Source organism: Trichoplusia ni, chromosome 1 (assembly GCF_003590095.1).
Source record: "Trichoplusia ni isolate ovarian cell line Hi5 chromosome 1, tn1, whole genome shotgun sequence".
NCBI classification, from domain to species: Eukaryota; Metazoa; Arthropoda; class Insecta; order Lepidoptera; family Noctuidae; genus Trichoplusia; species Trichoplusia ni.
The window spans coordinates 7,774,146-7,793,005 of record NC_039478.1 but is presented as its reverse complement, the minus strand read 5'-3'; the positions used below and the strand labels follow the sequence as shown (position 1 = coordinate 7,793,005).

Sequence of the window (18,860 nt, the reverse complement as noted above, 5' to 3'; positions counted from 1 at the left end):
TTTCAAGTGTTTCGGAGCTCTTTATTTTATTTTTTACACAAAATTTGACACAAATCCTTTGATCCATATTTTTCGAAAGCAAGATATCGCCGAGCACGCAAATCACTTATAACCTATACGCCTCTCACCACCAAACGAAAAAATGCTATATAATACTTAAAAATTGGTACAGATGTTTGGGAAGAGTGGACCAACATAACAAAGCAAAAAAAACGATAATCAAAAGTACGTTGCCCGCGAAATTTGAAAAGACATCATCCTTTTTGAACTCACCTCGTATTTCTTTCCTCGACTTAGATGGCATATAAATAAAACTTGAAAAACGTAACATATTATTTAATGTTAATCTGTGATGAAGAGTTTTGTAGACGCAAAAGACTTTACATCAACAATGATTTCGCCATAGTCCTTTCATTTAAATCGGTTCACTGTTTTTTGCTGCCATTCCTTAACAGTCAGACAGATACTATACGTATTTGTATACTGTAATATATACCTATGGTCGGGTCATAAGTTCTGTCAAAACCCTATTATTTTAATTTTTGAATACTGGCCCGAACTTTAATTTCAAAAACGGTTACGCTTGCAAAACAACTATGCTTATTTTTATTCATATTCAAATATGTAGTGGTCGAAGTAGGAAGAAAGAGTCGCGGTTATCTCGGTGCACCGCTGTGTTCACATGCCAAAAGTGATTTTCAACCTTCCACAAAAGTCGAAAATAACTAAAGTTTATTTTATCGCACAATACTCGATACACTGAAAATTCAAGTTTCGATGATCGTAGGAGGAGCGGCCGACCTCGCACAGTTAGGACACCAGCGAATATTAAAGCAGTGAAGGCGTGAACTCAAAGAAATCCTTTGCGAAACAAAAATCTTGGCTCTTCAGATTGGATGGGGCTAAGCAGAACCACGGTCAAAAGAGTGTTAAATAAAGACTACGAGCTTATCATAAAAAGACCGGTCATTATTTGAATGAGCGTTTGAAGAATATTAGGCTGGAAAGATGACGTGGCTTGTTAAGGCGCGCGGTACGTGGGAAAAAATAACACGCAATTTTGTTTTCGAAAGAAAAAGAAATTACCATTGAAGAGGGTTACAACGAAAAAAATAAAATTATCCATCATCAGTCATGGCTTGGCTAGGAATTTAATATTCATGTTTTTTCCCTATGAAAAAGGCGTAAAGACCAGTGCCGTAGTAAAATACCGTCCTAAGAGACATAGGGTACCTCTTTCTCAAACCATGTTCAAAAATAGACACTGGATATTCCAACATGACTCTGCACCCGCTCATAAGGTACGAAACATGCAAAACTAGTTGACTGCCCGTGAAATTAACTTCATCGAACAGGAAGACTTAGTATATGTATACTATATAATTATAAGTTTTATAAAATATATATAGCATACAAAATTTACTTAAATTCTAATTGAATTTTGAATTCTAATTGAAAGGACATGGCCAGTTACTGCCTAGTTTTTTGGTAGCATGTACATTAATAACAGCCTAATAATAAAAAAATAAAAAGAAAAATATAAATTATGGCATCCTTCATATGTCCTTCATTTGTCTAACTTCCGAGTGTTAACACAAGAGAGTTTTTTCTTTTATTTCCTATACTTTTAGGCTGTGCGCCATTTTGAGAAAACGTGTTTCCAGTAAAAGTTATAATGTTTACTAATAAAAACAGCGTTAATATGTAAAAATAATTACGTTGGTTCAAAATAGTAAGTACTAAAGATAAAAATCAATATAGTAATGATACATATGTACATATATAAAAATGATTATTATTATTTCATAATAATTATACTTCTTTGTGATTGCTAAACAAAACGTAATGCTATGTGATCATGACAGCGGAACTGTTACTACTTATAGTTGGCATTTTGCGCACGTTGTATTATTTATACAAAAGTACCTACTCTGTGTACTATTTACGCATGCGTTTTTGTGTGAATATTTATTATTATGTATCAATTTAATACCTTTTCAGTGCTCCGAACGCCTATAGTTTTTATGAAAGCCAATCTGTTTGCAACTCATTTAAGAAGAAGGATTAAAACATAACATCCTTTTATGTAAATATCTTAAAAATCTGAAGTATATGGAATATGTAATATATATATTATATTTTTTAGGACAAACTTAATTCCAAAAAGCAAAATTTCGTTAATGTACATGAACTTTTACAAGCTAGGCAGAGGGCCTTGTATAAATTGGCCATGTCCTTTGTAATAAAACAGCTTTTTAAATACACTACTTAATACGCGATTATGATTAACAATACTACATTAATTCAGTATGATATCTCTTAATATTACTTACCTAGCTGTCTTATTCAGGAATTCCTCTTAGCAGTCGATCTTAAAACAAGGAGAAGTGAAGGTCCAAAATTTCGGATCTTTTAGGCTATTTTAACTTGACAAGGTTCTCAAATAGATTGAATCGGCATAGTGTCTACTTGACACGATACAAGTCTTCAAACATCAACATAATCTACTCCCATGTCACTATATACAGTACTACTATATAATATACATACAAATAACTACATACAATTATACCAATCAGAACCCTTGGAAAGGTGAACTCTTGTGTCAACTTTAAAAGCCAAGTCCCAACATTAACCATAATAAATAAGAAACGCAGTAAGGAACCATATTGGCACGACTGTTTACATTTAATTATTTTTTAAAGATAAAGAAGCAGCTCCATCGAGACTTGGCTAGTTATTTACATACAGTTTTTGGTGGGATACGAATTTTTATTTCTATTAACTTTTAGTACTTTTAATTCCTTGAATTCTTATCATGTGGCAAAATGAAAAATGCGTAAGTAATTGAATATTTTTTGGAAATCTGCCTGATAGACTGTTCACCTATTAGTATCAAGGTTTATTCTTCGTTACTACTTTAGGTGAACTACATAGACCCTTAAAAAAGTTTTTAGAAACGCATATTTACCATAACTTTAAAAATACGAAGTAGTATCTACAGACGTACGACAGAAAAGCTAGATCCGATTCACCGCACGGTAAATAAAATTTTTTCGTGTTTATATTTGAGTGGAGTATTTTATTCATGTTGTTAAATATTCAGAATAAAGTGATCATGAAATGGAATTTAATGCGATTAAATCTCAATGTTCTACACAGTCACTACTACTGCAGAGTTACGTTAAAACTGCGATATCTTCTAAGATATTTACTGAAATTCAATGATGTAAACCGAAACTTTGTTTAAACTTTATAACGCGTAACGTATTTACTTATATTTTTATAAGGATTAACCCAATGTTTTTAAAAAAAAAAACCTAAAAAATAGGCGTTGTTTTTGAACAAAATTTGTTTACATGAAAATGGTAATCGTGAGTCAACCGTAATATAAAGGTTTTCAACTAAACTATTAACATAAACGGCAACGATTCCTTCATGCATAGCTTTTACGTAACTTTTATTTGAAGCATCGTACGTAATATAAGTTGAGGGATTGATTTCTGGGCCCCGATTCTGGCCGATGAATAAATGCCAACTGGATTAAATTAGAAACTACTAGCAGTTGCCCGCGACTTCGTCCGCGTGATAAGAAGATATGCTAGATATTGTGTCTAAACTATAATAGTTAGGTATTTACCCTCGCGGAGTTTAATAGGTTTCCGATCTTACACCTTTGGTTACAATATCGCATTTTTTACGGAACACTACTATTTTTCAAAATAAATTATAGCCTAAAAAATAAATTTCAGCGGGGATAATATAGCTTCTCATCAGTAAAATGATTTTTCAAATCGGTCCAGTAGTTTCGAAGCCTATTCGTGTCAAACAAACAAACAAACAATCAAATCTTTCCTCTTTATAATATTAGTATTGAGGTATAGATTCCTATTCTCTTAAGCATTTACATCAAAATGATCCTCACAAAAATAAATAATAGATTTTGTTAAGTAATCATAAGTGTCCTCCATCCAACCGTAACCGTTTTTTTGCGCATTGCTAACGATTTGGTGGATTGTGGAACGTGGATGAACAGTTTGTTTGGAGCATTTATGGTCTTATTTCTACAGCCCCGCACAAAAAAAAGGTTGTAGGTATATATTATAAGTTTTTTAAACAGCAACATGTCTTTTCCAACGCTAACATAAACACAAAGTCAGTTTGACACTTCTTTTTACCGTTTCATTTTATATTTGTGCTCATGAAAGGAAACAAAATCGTGATACCTACTTGTATTTTAAAACATACGTTTTTTGGTATTTATGATATATTTTGTTTTTCGAAATGTAAATGTATTTTGTTTTTAATAATGTATAGTGACGTCACAGTCACACGATCGAGCGATTTTTTGCCATTCTATTAAGAAGAATAATTAAATCTAGAAACAGGTAAATAGGTTTAATAGCCTGCGCAGACGATGGACTTTCCTCCGCGGCGGAGATAAAAATATGTTCCGCGAATAAATAGTTCGCTGCGGATTCACCGCAAAGTCAACGCACTCGGCGTGCGATCATTTGTTGTCCGAAATAACGCGGACTTTAAGGCCTCGCTTTGCATGCACTTGTGCGTTGCTTCGCCTAGTCACAAGATTGCTATTTCTTTCAGGGACTCCCCCGTTATTTTTGTGCGATCCGCCCTCAGTTATTTGGGCGACAGTGTAAGCCGTCGTCTGCGCATACCTATAAGACGAAAAATTATAAGGAGGGTGATCTTCAAACTATTTAGAAGCTAAACTAGAACTAAATTTTAAACAAGCCTATTGACATACTGTGTATGATGATATGATCATAATTATATTTTCATCGATAATCTTCAATATTGTATTGTTTTTTAAAAATCACCCCGATGGTACGTCGAAAAGCACTTTTTTACTACAATATGTTATTGCTCACTGCATTTGGTCCCGAGACTGCTCGGCCGAGCGGTAGGTAGTTATAGCGCGCAGGTACAAGGAGTGACGGAGGCCGGGAAAAAGATAGAAATATCGTGTCGTGGATTTTTGCCTTGGTCTTAGATTATAAGATCTAAAAAAAGGCAAAAATTTTACGATCATTAAAGAGTTCAATTAATTAAATCTAGACACGCGGTAGCGTGTCGCAGCCTAGTTCATGTAAGAGATGGCGAGCAACATCGTGTTTAATATTACACGAACCATTTAGAGCCAAATTTGACCCCATCATAAATCCAAAACTATTTCATATAAACATTTAAAATTTGGCTCATAATGCTCATATATTGAGACTTACGAGATACATCTGCACTGATTTTCGCAAACATATCTCTAACGGTCATTTAAATATTAAATATAAATATTAATGTCCAAAAGTCGTCATTATTACACTGACTGACATAGATCAAAATTATAACCCAGTTCCAGATGACGTAGAAAGTTCAAATTTGGTGTTTACATAGGTAATAAGGTAAATTTTTATTATAATTATCACTTAATTGATTCTATTATATACTTCATGCCTTTAACTGCTAAATTAAAAAAAATATGTATGAAACGAAATGATATGGTATAATTGAACAGATATTATATGTAAAGCCATAACATCACTAAGGGGATTATTTCCATGGAAACGAGGACCACCGAATACTGTAAATTTAAGTCTACGCAGACGGAGCCGCGGGCAACAACTAGTAATAACATAAAATATCATTTCTTCATGTCGTATGTCGTAAAACAATGAAACACACACATATGTTAGCATGTTATGTGTGGTTTCAAGAATGCGAAAAATTTTGCCAGATCTTGGCAGTAATTCGCCTTTGATGGTCTATTTATTACATTTCAATTTTGTTTTCGGCTTTAGCCTTTTCTTACGAAACCCTTTTTGGATGGACAATCATCAAATTGTTAACATTTCTTCAAATCCTTAAATTTCAATCAATTATTTCTGACTGCTGGTCGCCCTCACGTTACGTCGCGAACACAAAGCCCGGTCCTCCTTTATCATTCTATAGTTTTAAAGTACTTAGGCAAAATCTGCCTGAGTAAGTAAATAAGCCTGTTGTGACAGATTTTGTAAAAGCTCTTGATGACGTCACAACTCCTCTCAGGGTATATTTTTCATTAAGCAAAAAAGAACAATGGAGAAAATAGACGTAACTCGAACCTTTGACTCCTTAATCTATACATTCTATACTAATATATAAAGCTGAAGAGTTTGTTTCAACCCTCTAGTGGCGAATAAAAACCTCTTCTTAGGCGCAAAGCACACCAATCTAGCGCCTGGCTAGGGCATGACTCGGACCTGGCGCGGATCGGGCGCAGATACGGCGCTGGCAGGCACATAGGGTCGGCACGTTGGTCGATTGCTAGATATTGAGCCATGTCGTCGTCCGGACTACTGTCTGCGAACGGACGATCAACTGATTGCAATCGGGCGGTGATCGGGCGCGGGCGCTGAAACGACCGCCCGACGGTTACGCCGTAGGATGTATTCAAGAATGTACCTAATTAGTGTGCTCTTAAGTGCGACATTTATACGAAACGCCAGGCGCCAGATTGGTGTGCTTTGCGCCTTAGCGTATAAAAATTGTATGCACCTACACACAGCCTTGGCCAAAAGTAGTACAATATGATATAATGCGACCTGTCAATTAACTAATAAATGGTATATGTGATCATCTTCCAACTTCTCGAATCTCAACATCCCATGTGGAATAGTGTCAACTTAAAGCCTCCAAGAAATTATGCAATGCAATGCCGACTGTTAGCAACAGCAAAAAATATTTATTTAAAATGACGGTGCCGTTAAGTTTTTAGGTACATTAGTAAAAGTTGCAGTATGTTTTTATTTGGGTGTGGCATGTCTTTTTTTTCTATATTTGTGTGTAGTTCACGGTCAATATGCCTCATGTATATATCATAGCTATTTGTTTAAAAGTTATTTTTACAAATAATCTGTTTCAGGAATTAAATAGCTATGCCAGAAACAGCTTCAAATTCACCAGAAGTGTTAGTCGTTTTTTCTCTAAGTCGCTTTTTTATTTATCTGTGTGGCAGTGGGTCGGTTCGGTATGTGTGATGTCAAGTGCGTAACATAACCGAGCGCGCCTATGTTTCAAATGCTCGCTGAGCCCTTCCTAATCGGATCGGATTCTTGACCGGAGTTTGGAGTTTCTTGCCTGTTTTTCTCCATAAGAATGACACTTTGGAACCGTGCAACTAGAGTAACTACTATAAGTTTAACGTGCCTGGAAAACGGCCTATTTGAAGTACTTTTGATTTTAATTTTGCCCTGCAGCCGGTCGGCCCTCATCGGTACACTATTATGCATCCTCTTTGTTTGGTACTAGGAATTTGCAATGGTTACAAATTCCTTGGGTTGGGTACATATTAGATTTTTTTCATTACACACTTACTTTAACATTCCTAATCTGGTTAATTTACTTGATTGTTCCTATCTCCTCCTCCTTCCTTTCACCTGTGAGTGGGTATAAAATATTAAGAATTACTTTTGAGGGTTTCGTACTGGCGCACCGGTGTCGTATCTCATGAATCGAGATCGTTAGACACTTAAAATTCAAAAAGTAATGATCGAGGTAAGGCAACGGTCATAAATTGGTTGGGTGACAAATCAGTTTGTGGGTACGTACCCTTGAAGTTATTTGTCGCCCAACCGACTTGGTTTTCCTTAGCATGTTTGTAGGAAACCCTCAGTGTCGCGAATATTCTATTTCAATTACTATACTCAAAGCAGAACTTCTAAAGGAAGTGCTAAAGTAATGTCGGAAATCTGTGCTGAAATTAAAGGTTAAATTTTTTTTCACTTCTTACTTGACGGTTTTTTTTTGAAGAAAGCGAATTTAATGTTATACGTTTGGTCTGGTTTAAAAAAGAAGTACAAATTTATTTGCAGGAGCCTTACTTAACCCTCATCAATTTAATGAAAAAAAAAAAAAATGAAGCTCCTGATTTCACTCAATCTAACATAAGGTTTCAGTATAGAAACTCCGATTACCATACTGCCGTACAGATAAATCAGGGAGTGTCAGTCAAGTGTTCGTGAAAATATTTAAGCATTTTATAGATGATTCAAGTGCTTTGAGGAAAATTTTAAGGGTTCAAGAGTCACTGATTCGAAGTTTCCAATTATCACGTTTTATTCACGAGAAGTAAAACAAAAGTGAAGATTTCGCGAAAAGGCAAAGGCGAAGCCGTACAACTACTTCTGTCACCTTGAGCAAAACTAAATTTGTCAAATAAAGTACTGTTTTCGTTAAATGATGTTTAATTTAACCTATCAATACTTTCTTGAGATAGAATAAATAAGTGTTATAATGATAAATACTAAGAGTCAATAAAGTCTCCGACACTACTATAGAAGCCGAATTGAAGGAATATAATAAACTGTAACTTTTACCGGTTTTCTTATAAGTTAGAGCTTGGGCTACTTACACAGTAGCCCAAGCTCTAACTTTCTAATCCAAAAAACGGAAAGGGCTGATTATAATGCTGTTTGATTCATGGCTGGCTGCAAAAGTGTGACTTAGCTACTGAATATCGAAATTACCTCTTATGGTCATATACGATTTATAGCCACTTAACATATTACACAGTACACATAATATATAACATGATTTTTACAATAAATTGTTCTATGAACTAGATAGTGTATAGTATCTAGCTACATGCAACATTCGTATCCGCGAAATTATATGCTACTTACCATCTTTGAACTACTGTTACTATTGTCAGAGTAAAATTTCGAGTTCTGCATTAATAACGACTTCTTTAAATATACGTATTTTTAGACTAAGACTTGGAAATTTTGATTTTAATCTAAATTATTCATTACAGTGGCGGTGAAGATAGTTCGAGCAATACGTGTCCAATAGCTGCGTCTGCTGCTGCGCCTGCTACGTGGCGAGGGACAAATGATAGCGCTACGGAGTACTGTCGTCGTGGTAATACACCCGCTGCATACGGCAGGTATCAGCGCAACAATTCTACGGCACCTTATTCTACACCACCATCTAATGCTGAAAGGTAAATGAGACATAATTGAAAAAAGAAATCCTTAGAATTTATTTAATTATCTTAGAACGTTTTAACCAAGAAACTGAAGTATAGATAGACTGAATAAATAAAACAACTTTCTAATGACATGTGCGAGAACCTGACATTACAAAGTTGTTTTAGTTTTAACTACTAAAGTGAATTTGAATTTCAAATCGAAACAGAATCAGAGTATTTTATTTGTTAAACAAATGTAATTTGGGTGTTGCAAAAATGTTGTGTATTTTTATTATTTAAAATTGCAAGTTCTTATAATTTTACAAGGTTTGTAGTGAACTAAGAAAAAAATGTGTTAGTCGCTAAACCTTAATTGATAAATCAATCCTGATTAAATTATATTGTAAGAAAAATCACTATAACGGCCTTAAAAGACTTATTTTTTTATACAATTATAAAATACAGCTCAAAAATGTTATAAATGTTTTGATCCGAAAAAAATAAAAACCAGAAGACAAAATGAGATACTGAAAACGTAAACTTAACTTTACTAGAACTAAATTAATGCATTTTAATCGGAAGATTTACAAGTACTCTAAACATACACTACGATAACTGATTTTTTTAAAGGCTGCACATAAGTAAAAAACTGATCTGGAAAAACCATATTGATGGCTTGTGCAAGAAAATCAGTAAATCTGCCTATTCAGTCATCTATAGTAGGTGTGGAATCATTATTTGCAGCCTATTATGGTTTAACTGAATCCCATTTACGCTTTGGTGTAATTTTTTGGGCACCTCAACAGATAAAGATACAGCGTTTAAGACTCGAAAGAGATGCGTTCGTTTAATATTTAGAACGATATTGGCGTACTTAAAAAATATAAAGTACCTTGCGATGTCTGTACATTTTAGAGGTAGCTCGATTTGTCAAAAAGAATCCAAACCATTTTATACAGTTACACTAGCGACCCGCCTCGGCTTCGCAAGGGAGCAGTGCTAATATACGCCACAGAATTTCTTTAACGTTCTTTATTTCGATGAGGATTCATAGCATCGTAATGAAAAAACTTTGAAATAAACGTTTGAAATTTGAAAATTAAATAGTTGTCGCATTTATTTTGAATTTGATAAGGATTACCATCTCAAAAAAAAACAGCTACGCAAAGAAGTTTTGTTTTGGAATACGCATCAAAATCCGTCGAGTAGTTTCAGATATTTTAGTGGTCAAGGGGAAATAGGGACAGAAAAAGCGCTTCATAATATGTAGTGATGAAGTAGTCCCAGGTACTAGATGCGATAACAGTACATAGTTGGATATGCTCATACTGCGAGAACATCCCTCATGCGAAAAAAAAATGTGTTGTCTGTATGGGACCCATGAAATTAAATAGATTATCTAGAAGTTAGAGAGAACTGCAGTTGTCATTTTAATTATTAAAGCGTATTACAATGTTTTAATTTTTTCCGTTGAAAATGATTTTCCTCTTTCGACTTCTGGTACGCAATATGATTAAGAGTCACTATGGTCTAAGAGCCCGTGGACCCAGACCTACGTTATTTTATAAAAGTTAAAAGTTTGTCAGCGGATGCTCCCAACATAGGTAAGAACAATGGTCGATTGTGGAGTTTGTGTCATGGTGGCTCTGGCAGATAAACGGTACTAAACGTGCCAAAAATATCGATCTTCTACTTACGTCAAAGTATAAAGCACTATTTTTCGTTATTACCTTCTGGATATTATTAAAAATCAGGTTATTGTTTGCCATTAGCAACCCCTTGCCAAAACCTTGCCAGATACCTTTAATGTACGTCCTGTAAAGATAAACAGCTCAGTTTATACCTATATATATAATTTATTTCGTAATACCTATATATATAATATAGCTGTTGCCCGCGACTTCGTCCCCGTGGGTAGAAGATATAAGTTATGATTTAGGTATACCTGCCCGGTTTTTTTTACATTTTCCATTGTATCTTAGCTCCTATTAGTCGCAGCGTGATGGTTTATAGCCTAAAGCCTTCCTCGATGAATGGTCTATTCAACACAAAAATATTTTTTCAATTTGGACCAGAAGTTCCTGAGATTAGCGCGTTCAAACAAACAAACAAACTCTTCAGCTTTATATATTAGTATAGATATCATGTTTTGATCAACTTGCATGATCTCTGTTGTCTCTGTTGTCGGTTACTTTATTAGTAGTTTTGTCGAAGGTTTAGATTTAGTCAACTCTAAATCTATTTAGTCCGTCAGACCGATTTTCAAAAAATATTGAATCTGTATTTTTCATTTCAAAACAATATAAAAAGAACTTAGTGTGGTAGTGGGGGCTAAAGCATCATTTGCTGAAAAGCTTACTGGTAATTAGTAACATCACACGAGAATTTAAATCACTGTATTCCGTTCTTTTTTTTTGTTAACGAGATAAAAGAAAAAATACGTATCTAATACTTTTTGGAAATTATCTGGCAGCCTACACGCATCTACTAATATCCTATTGCGCAATATCCTACTAATATTATAAAAGCGAAATTTTGTATGTATGGATTGTATATTCTTCTTTTACGCAAACCACTGAATGGATTTAGACGATACTTGGTACACAGATAGTTATAGCCAGGATTAACACATAGTTTTAGAACGTAGCACCTTCGCGGTCCATCGCATCTCGTCGTTCGCGTTTGATGAGCGAGACGAGTAAAAGAAGACTGGAAAAGTAATTGACCAGTGCAGGGGTTTTTGTTTTAGTTTCTTAGTAGTGCTAAATAATGTCAGACTAACTGTAGAAATGCATATTTAGTTCAATAAGTTTAATTATTCGATATGCCATTCTTTAATTTTCAGAACAACTCCACACCATCGATGGTACGCAAGTGGGGATAGAGTGGCCGGTGCGACCGGTGGTGAAAGTACACCTAGTACCCCTGGTGGTGTTACGGAAGGAGGGCGAAGGAGACGCCACTCAGGATCAGGCTCGTCGCGATCGGACTCAAGCTCGCCTGAACCGAGCGACACTTCTCGGGCTTCCACACCTGCTACTCAACCATTACTTTCTCATCATAGCAATCATCGCACGCCGACGTCGTTACAACACCAAGTATGTTTTTTATAATTATATATTTTCCCCTACTTATTTCAGTTATAAAACCAAAATCAGTTTTCATTCGTAGTTCAGTTCCTTTCATTTCAGTACTAACTGGTGAAGTGGATGAGTACTAATATAATTTTATTATTAAAAGCTTAAACATGGTATAGAGTATTTACCAGAATTCAATTAGCGGGCGAACGCACGTCCTAAACCCTAGTCGCTAATAATGCAGTGCGTTAAATGACTAACAGTAAACTAACCAATAAACATTAAAAGCGCATCAAAAATATATTTCACGTTTCTCGGCGTCCTTGAAATACGTTATGAGTTTGTAGAATAGGCTACTTTTAATTTGGAAATAGAAAGTAACTTAACGCAGTCGCGAGAGATGGTAGTAGTACACTTCCATACTATGTTATGTTGTGTATGTTGACTTGTTATTTTCCTCACAAATAGTTGTAAAATTAATAAAAATCTGCTTCTCTTAGAATTAACGAATAAAACACTACGAATTTACGAAGAAAAAACAGTAACACTCACGCTAGTTGTAAAGGTTATTAGTAAAAAAGAAAAATGATGTTGTAAAGTTGGGCAGAGGCTTTTCCCAGATACAGATATTTTATTCTTAAACTAGCTGTGTCCCGCTGTTTCGCTCGCGTAATACACATTAGATTTGTTATTTTTTTTTTAATCTTACGCTATTTTTCCATATTGTCTCAACGTTCAAGGGAGGTCCTTGAACTGCTACGGATATTTCAAGACTAAGATAAGACATATCGGTTCAGCCGTTCGCTTTTACATATGTATAAGATATATTTGGTCCAATGTTGCAAGTATACGCTATACAGTAGTAGTAGTTAAGCTATACAACACATGGCACACTGTTTAGATGGGCGATAGTCTAGTGAGTCTCGAAATGTCAAATCATACTTCATTCTCATTTATTTCTTAGGTATCTCATTTAGGTCTTTTGAAGCCCTGGCTTAAAAACCAAGAAAAAATCTCAATAGTCCGACGCAGCCTCGGTATAAAAAGTTAATTTATTAATTTAATTATGGCACTCCAACGACTTGTTCACTAATGCGATTTTCGGCTAATGGAACAGATAATCTTCATGTCAAAAGTAAATTTGGAACTTACATGTGTGCATAGCACATGCATATATTATAGTACATGTATGCTAAAAAAAGATGATTAAATAAAAATAAGGGAAAATTACAACTATGTAAGAAGAAATTTGACCATGAAAGTAAAAAAAAAGCTAACAACATACACCTATATATATAACCTATGGTTACTGTGGAATGTGGGTAAGGAACAATTTGTTCACGACATTGCGATACCATTCTCATCAACCACTTCATTGGTACCCATTGTCCGAGTTTAGTTCTTGCTGAGCATGGTCAGAATATATTTAGGACGCGTTCTGATCTGGGTGAAGTATGGCGAGGAACACTATTAACCCAGAAGCGTCGCTTTAACCTCTCTTTTGCCTTACTTATTGAATAAAATAATTGTTTACGACCTTAAATCTCGACTCAAACTCAAACACCTGTTTATTGTTGTATAGTTCGCTATTTGTTCTATTAAATAATATAGGAACGAAACTGAAGACATCATTAAATTATGGCTATTAAGATTTAGATCCAACAATGTGTCATCTAGGTAACATTCGTGGACCATACGTATTTACTTCTGCTGTATGAGTTGGGTCTTTTCATAAAGAATTTAAAAGTAAATAAGGATATTAATGGTAAGTGTTTAACGACGAATGTATCAGTTTTTGTATTAGAATGTATCAGGTTTTGTGTACCGATTTGAATTTTACAAAATATTCTTAAAAATAAAATTGAAGAATAATAATATATTTAAAAATGTAATTCGTATGTTTTAAGATTTAAGTAAAGTAAATAAATAAATCAATTATAAAGCACAGGAATAAATTGTTTGTCACATTCGGGAATAAAGTTTACGTGTATTAAGTCAACCCCGCGTGTCGTCGGGGATATAGAATTTTGAACTCACTACTGGCGTTTTGTAGTCTGCGGTCGCTTTGGGCCGACGCTGGAGGCTGCGCTTCGAAGCTTGCAGAGCGTTTGCACTCACAATCGTTTCATAGTCATTAACTCATGGTGTCGCTTGCAGTTCGCAGGTCTCGCATGTAATCATGTACCTTAAATCTCATCGTATTTAATTGTGTTTTTGTGAGACCACTTTACTAACATTAGTTGATAAATGTTAACATTTCTAATCTTATTTTTAAAATACGTTCTTTATCGAACACTTAAGAAAGGTGATTTCCACTTTACGAAAGACTAGTTCTGCATGCTCGTATTAGTATAAATGTTTTTAATCTTGGGTGATGGTTTAATAAGACACCTTTCAGAAATGTAGAGTTTAGAAATCATGGTGTTGGTATATCCAGTCATAACGCTATATTTTTACGCTGGGTTGTAACGTGTGTTGCTGCATTTTTTGGGGTTACCCGGACTATTTTATGGTATTTTAAATGTTTGATAGGTGCACCCTGATGTACCGCTGTCATTTATCATAGGGGATTTATATTTTATAACCTCTGACGCATATTGATCTTGTTCTTTATGAACAATATTAAACACTAATTATATTTCAGATTAAATTATTTGTTTATTGCATTTCCAGTGCAATAAACAAGTAATTACTAACTACTAAAACTATATGAAATGTGTTAGTGTAGAAACAGTGTTGTTGTGCACATACTTTATAATTCTTAGCTTAAAAAAACAGGTTATATACTACTAGATTGGCTAATGAAACCATTGTTTTTTTTGTAAAATGGTCGCCGTTAATGATTTCTTAGTAGGATAATAAGATCATAAAATCTAATAATTATAAATTTTGACTTACTATAAAAATTTTGGCATAATGCATATTATGAGTTTTCTCTCAATCCTACAAGATCATGTGATACAACACAAGAAATATTATCTTCTTACCTAAACTCTCAAAAAGCCAATATTGACATATTTCATTCGGTTATATTGTAAAGAAATAGACATCCGGTACTGATTTCGTAATCCTTCACAAGCAGATCCCCGTTTCTGAATATGTTGCGCAATTTAATAATACGTTGTCGAGTAGTGACTTACTATTTACTAATTTATGATTATCTTGACCAGTTCTTTAGTCATGACGAGACACGTCATGACAAACTACCTATTTTTAGAGCAATTTGTAAATTTGACATAATACTTAAAGTATTTTTAATTACACAAATAATTTGTTTGAAATATTTTATAAGTGTTGCATATTCTTAATTGTAAGTAATATAATAAGCCAATTTTAAGAAGCAGCTTTCGAATATCCGAAATAGAATGACCTGTTTAGTTAACTGATTAATCACACATTTTCATGACCTTTAGATAAAGGTATTTCAAGAGTGGGTGGCTTTGTTTTAATGTTTAATTGCAATGTATCGTATAATTATAAAGACTTATTGTCTTTTTTTATATGCTACCCGTTCATTGTTTTAAATAGGATTTAAGCGAAACAACTTGTAAAAATCAAGACTTCTTCAAAACTGATTTATTATTATCATTACGAAGTATCGACAAATTCTTGTTCATTATGTACATTAAATTTGTAGTCAGCATCTTTCCGAAATTAAGAACTGTTACATGTGAAAATGACCTTGGGTTACACAGATACACGAGTAGGTACACAGGAAATGCTGGATTCTAAGTCTTAACGCCCATAAAAATAATATTACAATTGAAATAATCTACTTTAACAGGTTCCAATAACATACATATTTTTTTTATCTTGATAGTGGGCGTCAACGGCGAGTGGTAGACCTCTGGCCATCTGTGTGCGAAATCTACCGACGCGATCTACTGATAGTTCTTTGAAGGATGGTCTTTACCATGAATACAAGAAACATGGAAAAGTTGTATGGGTTAAGGTAGTTGGTCAGAATGCTGATAGATACGCGGTGGTGCGTTTTAAAAAGCCGTCCGATGTGGAGAAGGCGTTGGAAGTATCACAAGATAAACTTTTTTTTGGCTGTAAGATCACTGTGGCGCCTCATCAAAGCTGTGATGAAGATGCAGATTCGGCTAAACCTTACGAGACTGATATCGATGAATACCATCCGAAGGTAAGATAATAATTGAATACCTACGATATTTTAAAGTACACTGCCTTTTGGGAAAAGTTTACCTAGTAGTCGTAATGATTTCAATTAAAAAACCTGTAATTAATCGAAAATATTAATATACTCAAAACCAATTTTAAAACAACTAGGTTCCTCTTAAGCTGTGCCACGAGTAGCACTGTGCCTTCGTTTTAAGCTTGCTTATGCTACAGCACGCGGGTGCCATTGCCTGTAGTTCTAGAGTTACGACAGTTCGTTGTTGGTAATCGTGGTCGCAACTGGTACTTATATCGTCGAGTTGACATGCTAACATTGCTTTATCATACATGTTACTAGAATAAATACATCACTGTAGGACTAGCCGATATAAGATATAAATAACGATAAGATATTGAAATCAGCAATACGGCTCTACATAATCATGGCATACACTATCCCACCGGTTTTCGCACCCTGTGTTAGAAGTCGTACTTGGATAGACAGGTATCATGTTAACTAATTTTTTTGAAGAAAGGGAAAAGGAGAATATATATTTCTATATACGCCAATGCTAATAGAAAAAGACACTTAAAGTCCAAATAAGTTTTATCCTCTGCTCTCGTTAATACTCACCTGCGTTCGCATTCATTAGCACTGTCAACTGTTACCTTAATTAAAGTACCTACTTTTGTCAGCTTGGTGTTTTTGTGATATGTGGTCGTCGCTGAAGTTGGTTAAAATTAACGCAAAGATTCAGAAATCATTAATGATGTCTGTATTTTCGTGACAAGAGAGTCAAAACAAAAATATCTTAACACTCGCTTTTCGACCATATCGTCTAACATGCGAGCGACATGATTTTGAACAGCGGGAGCGGCGACGCAGACGAATGATACACAGGAGAGATATATGCATGGCATGTCTTAGATAATAAATGAATCTACTTTTAATATTTTGAGTATAAAACTTTTCTTTTGTTGTTATTTCAAAAGTTAAACCCAAAAAAAAGAACGTCGCAAGATAAATCGTATGCAAGATAAATATTTAATTTAGATAAATGAAGTACAATCAAGCAATGGAGAGTAATTAAATTATACCTATTATTATTGCCTTCATAAGCCAATGCGTTTGACTTTTACTACTGTTTTCACATACTTTCGGTTTGTAATACTAATTGCACTAAGATGAAAAATAAAAACCTACAGAATGATGAAATGCAGTTGCTTCTAATAGATTAGGTCGGGACGTGCGTTTGTTTGGCTAAATTGCTATTATGCCGGGGCTTTAAAAATACCCCTTTGATAGTATTCACATTTATTAGGCGAGGCTGAGGCTAAGTAACTACTTATTCATGAAAGCAACTTATTTATGTTTAATTAATTGTGTTGGATCTTGGAATGTGGTAGGTGGTAGTTGATAATGTTTCCGAACTTTCCTAGAGGTCTCATTCTGATAACTGCAAGACAGTTGGACTTAGGCGCGTAAAAATGACAGTGTAAGACACCTAGCCAATGAGCCAATACTGGATGACTAATGCTAATAAACGTTTTCCTATTTTTTATTACAGGCCACTAGGACGCTGTTCATCGGTAATTTAGAGAAAGATGTTACGCAGCAACAGCTTCGTGACAAGTTTAAACACTTTGGGCGCATAATAGAAATTGATATAAAAAAGGGAAGCAGTGGCGGTGCGGGATATGCGTTTTGTCAATACGCATCAATTTCAAGCGTGGTGGAAGCAATTAGAGCTATGGATGGCGAATACGTCGGCGGCTCTCGCGTCAAACTAGGTTTCGGTAAACCTGTTGCCACAACCTGTGTATGGGTCGATGGTCTCACCGAACATACGGAAAAACAGGTAAATAAATAGAAGCCGCTAAGTACGCTCAATGCGATCTGTCATGCTGTTGTTCAGGTCTACTCGGCCGTTTCGATTCGGTTTCGAAGTTGCATGCTGGTACAGAGTAGACCGGACTAAGAGCGTGTGTGGCAGGTGCTGAGCGCGGTGTCGCGGTGCGGCGGCGCCACGTCTGTGTGCGTGGACCGCGCAGCGGGCGCGGCGCTGGTGCACTTCGAGCAGGCGGCGGCGGCGGGCGCGGCCGTGCGCGAGCTGCGCCGCGTGGCCGCCGCCGTGTCGGCCGCCGAGCCCGACCACCCGCGCCTCTGTGTCGACTACGCCTCGCGCGAGTGCCAGGTGATGCTTCCTCCCGCAATATATACATACAGTTACCTCTTAATACCCTTAAATTACCAAAGTTTTATTAGCTTTCATCATTTACTGATATTGATGTTGTTATGTGAATGAGGATTATTCTCCACCATATGATTGTCCAACTATTGGATGTCGGAACAACATAATGCGAGTTACCATTGGCGACAAAATCTTAATTCAGCAACCTTTCACGTAAAAAAGGAGGTGGATGTGCATTTTTATTAAGCCTATGTGCAAGTCAATGTAGTACATAGCTGAAATTCACCGCGTATCTATCGCTCGCTTTAACACACATTATTTATTTATTTAATGCAACAAAAATCTAATAAAGGTTTGAAATTGATGTTAATTGTACTTTTGGTATAAGGCAAACCAACAAAACATATGAAACAAAACATACCTAAATGCAAATAGTGTTAATCAGACAACAGTTTCACGAACGATGCACAATCTATGGCTTCATACACTTTAATATCCTCATTC

The 18,860-nt window shown here is 35.2% G+C and overlaps 1 protein-coding gene across 3 annotated transcripts in view; it reads left to right on the top strand.

Annotated features, from left to right (window-relative positions):
• The window catches only part of LOC113492996 (protein split ends), an 83,784-nt gene that overhangs the window by 46,629 nt on the left and 18,295 nt on the right, over positions 1 to 18,860 (top strand). Inside the window, exons 2-6 of one of the 3 annotated variants that reach the window (XM_026870761.1) lie at positions 8,810 to 8,998; positions 11,811 to 12,063; positions 15,863 to 16,189; positions 17,733 to 18,023; positions 18,159 to 18,359. In XM_026870761.1, coding sequence (XP_026726562.1) covers positions 8,810 to 8,998; positions 11,811 to 12,063; positions 15,863 to 16,189; positions 17,733 to 18,023; positions 18,159 to 18,359 — 1,261 coding nt within the window. The remainder of the gene's footprint in view (positions 1 to 8,809; positions 8,999 to 11,810; positions 12,064 to 15,862; positions 16,190 to 17,732; positions 18,024 to 18,158; positions 18,360 to 18,860) is intronic. The other 2 variants (XM_026870767.1, XM_026870776.1) reach the window with 2 other exon arrangements.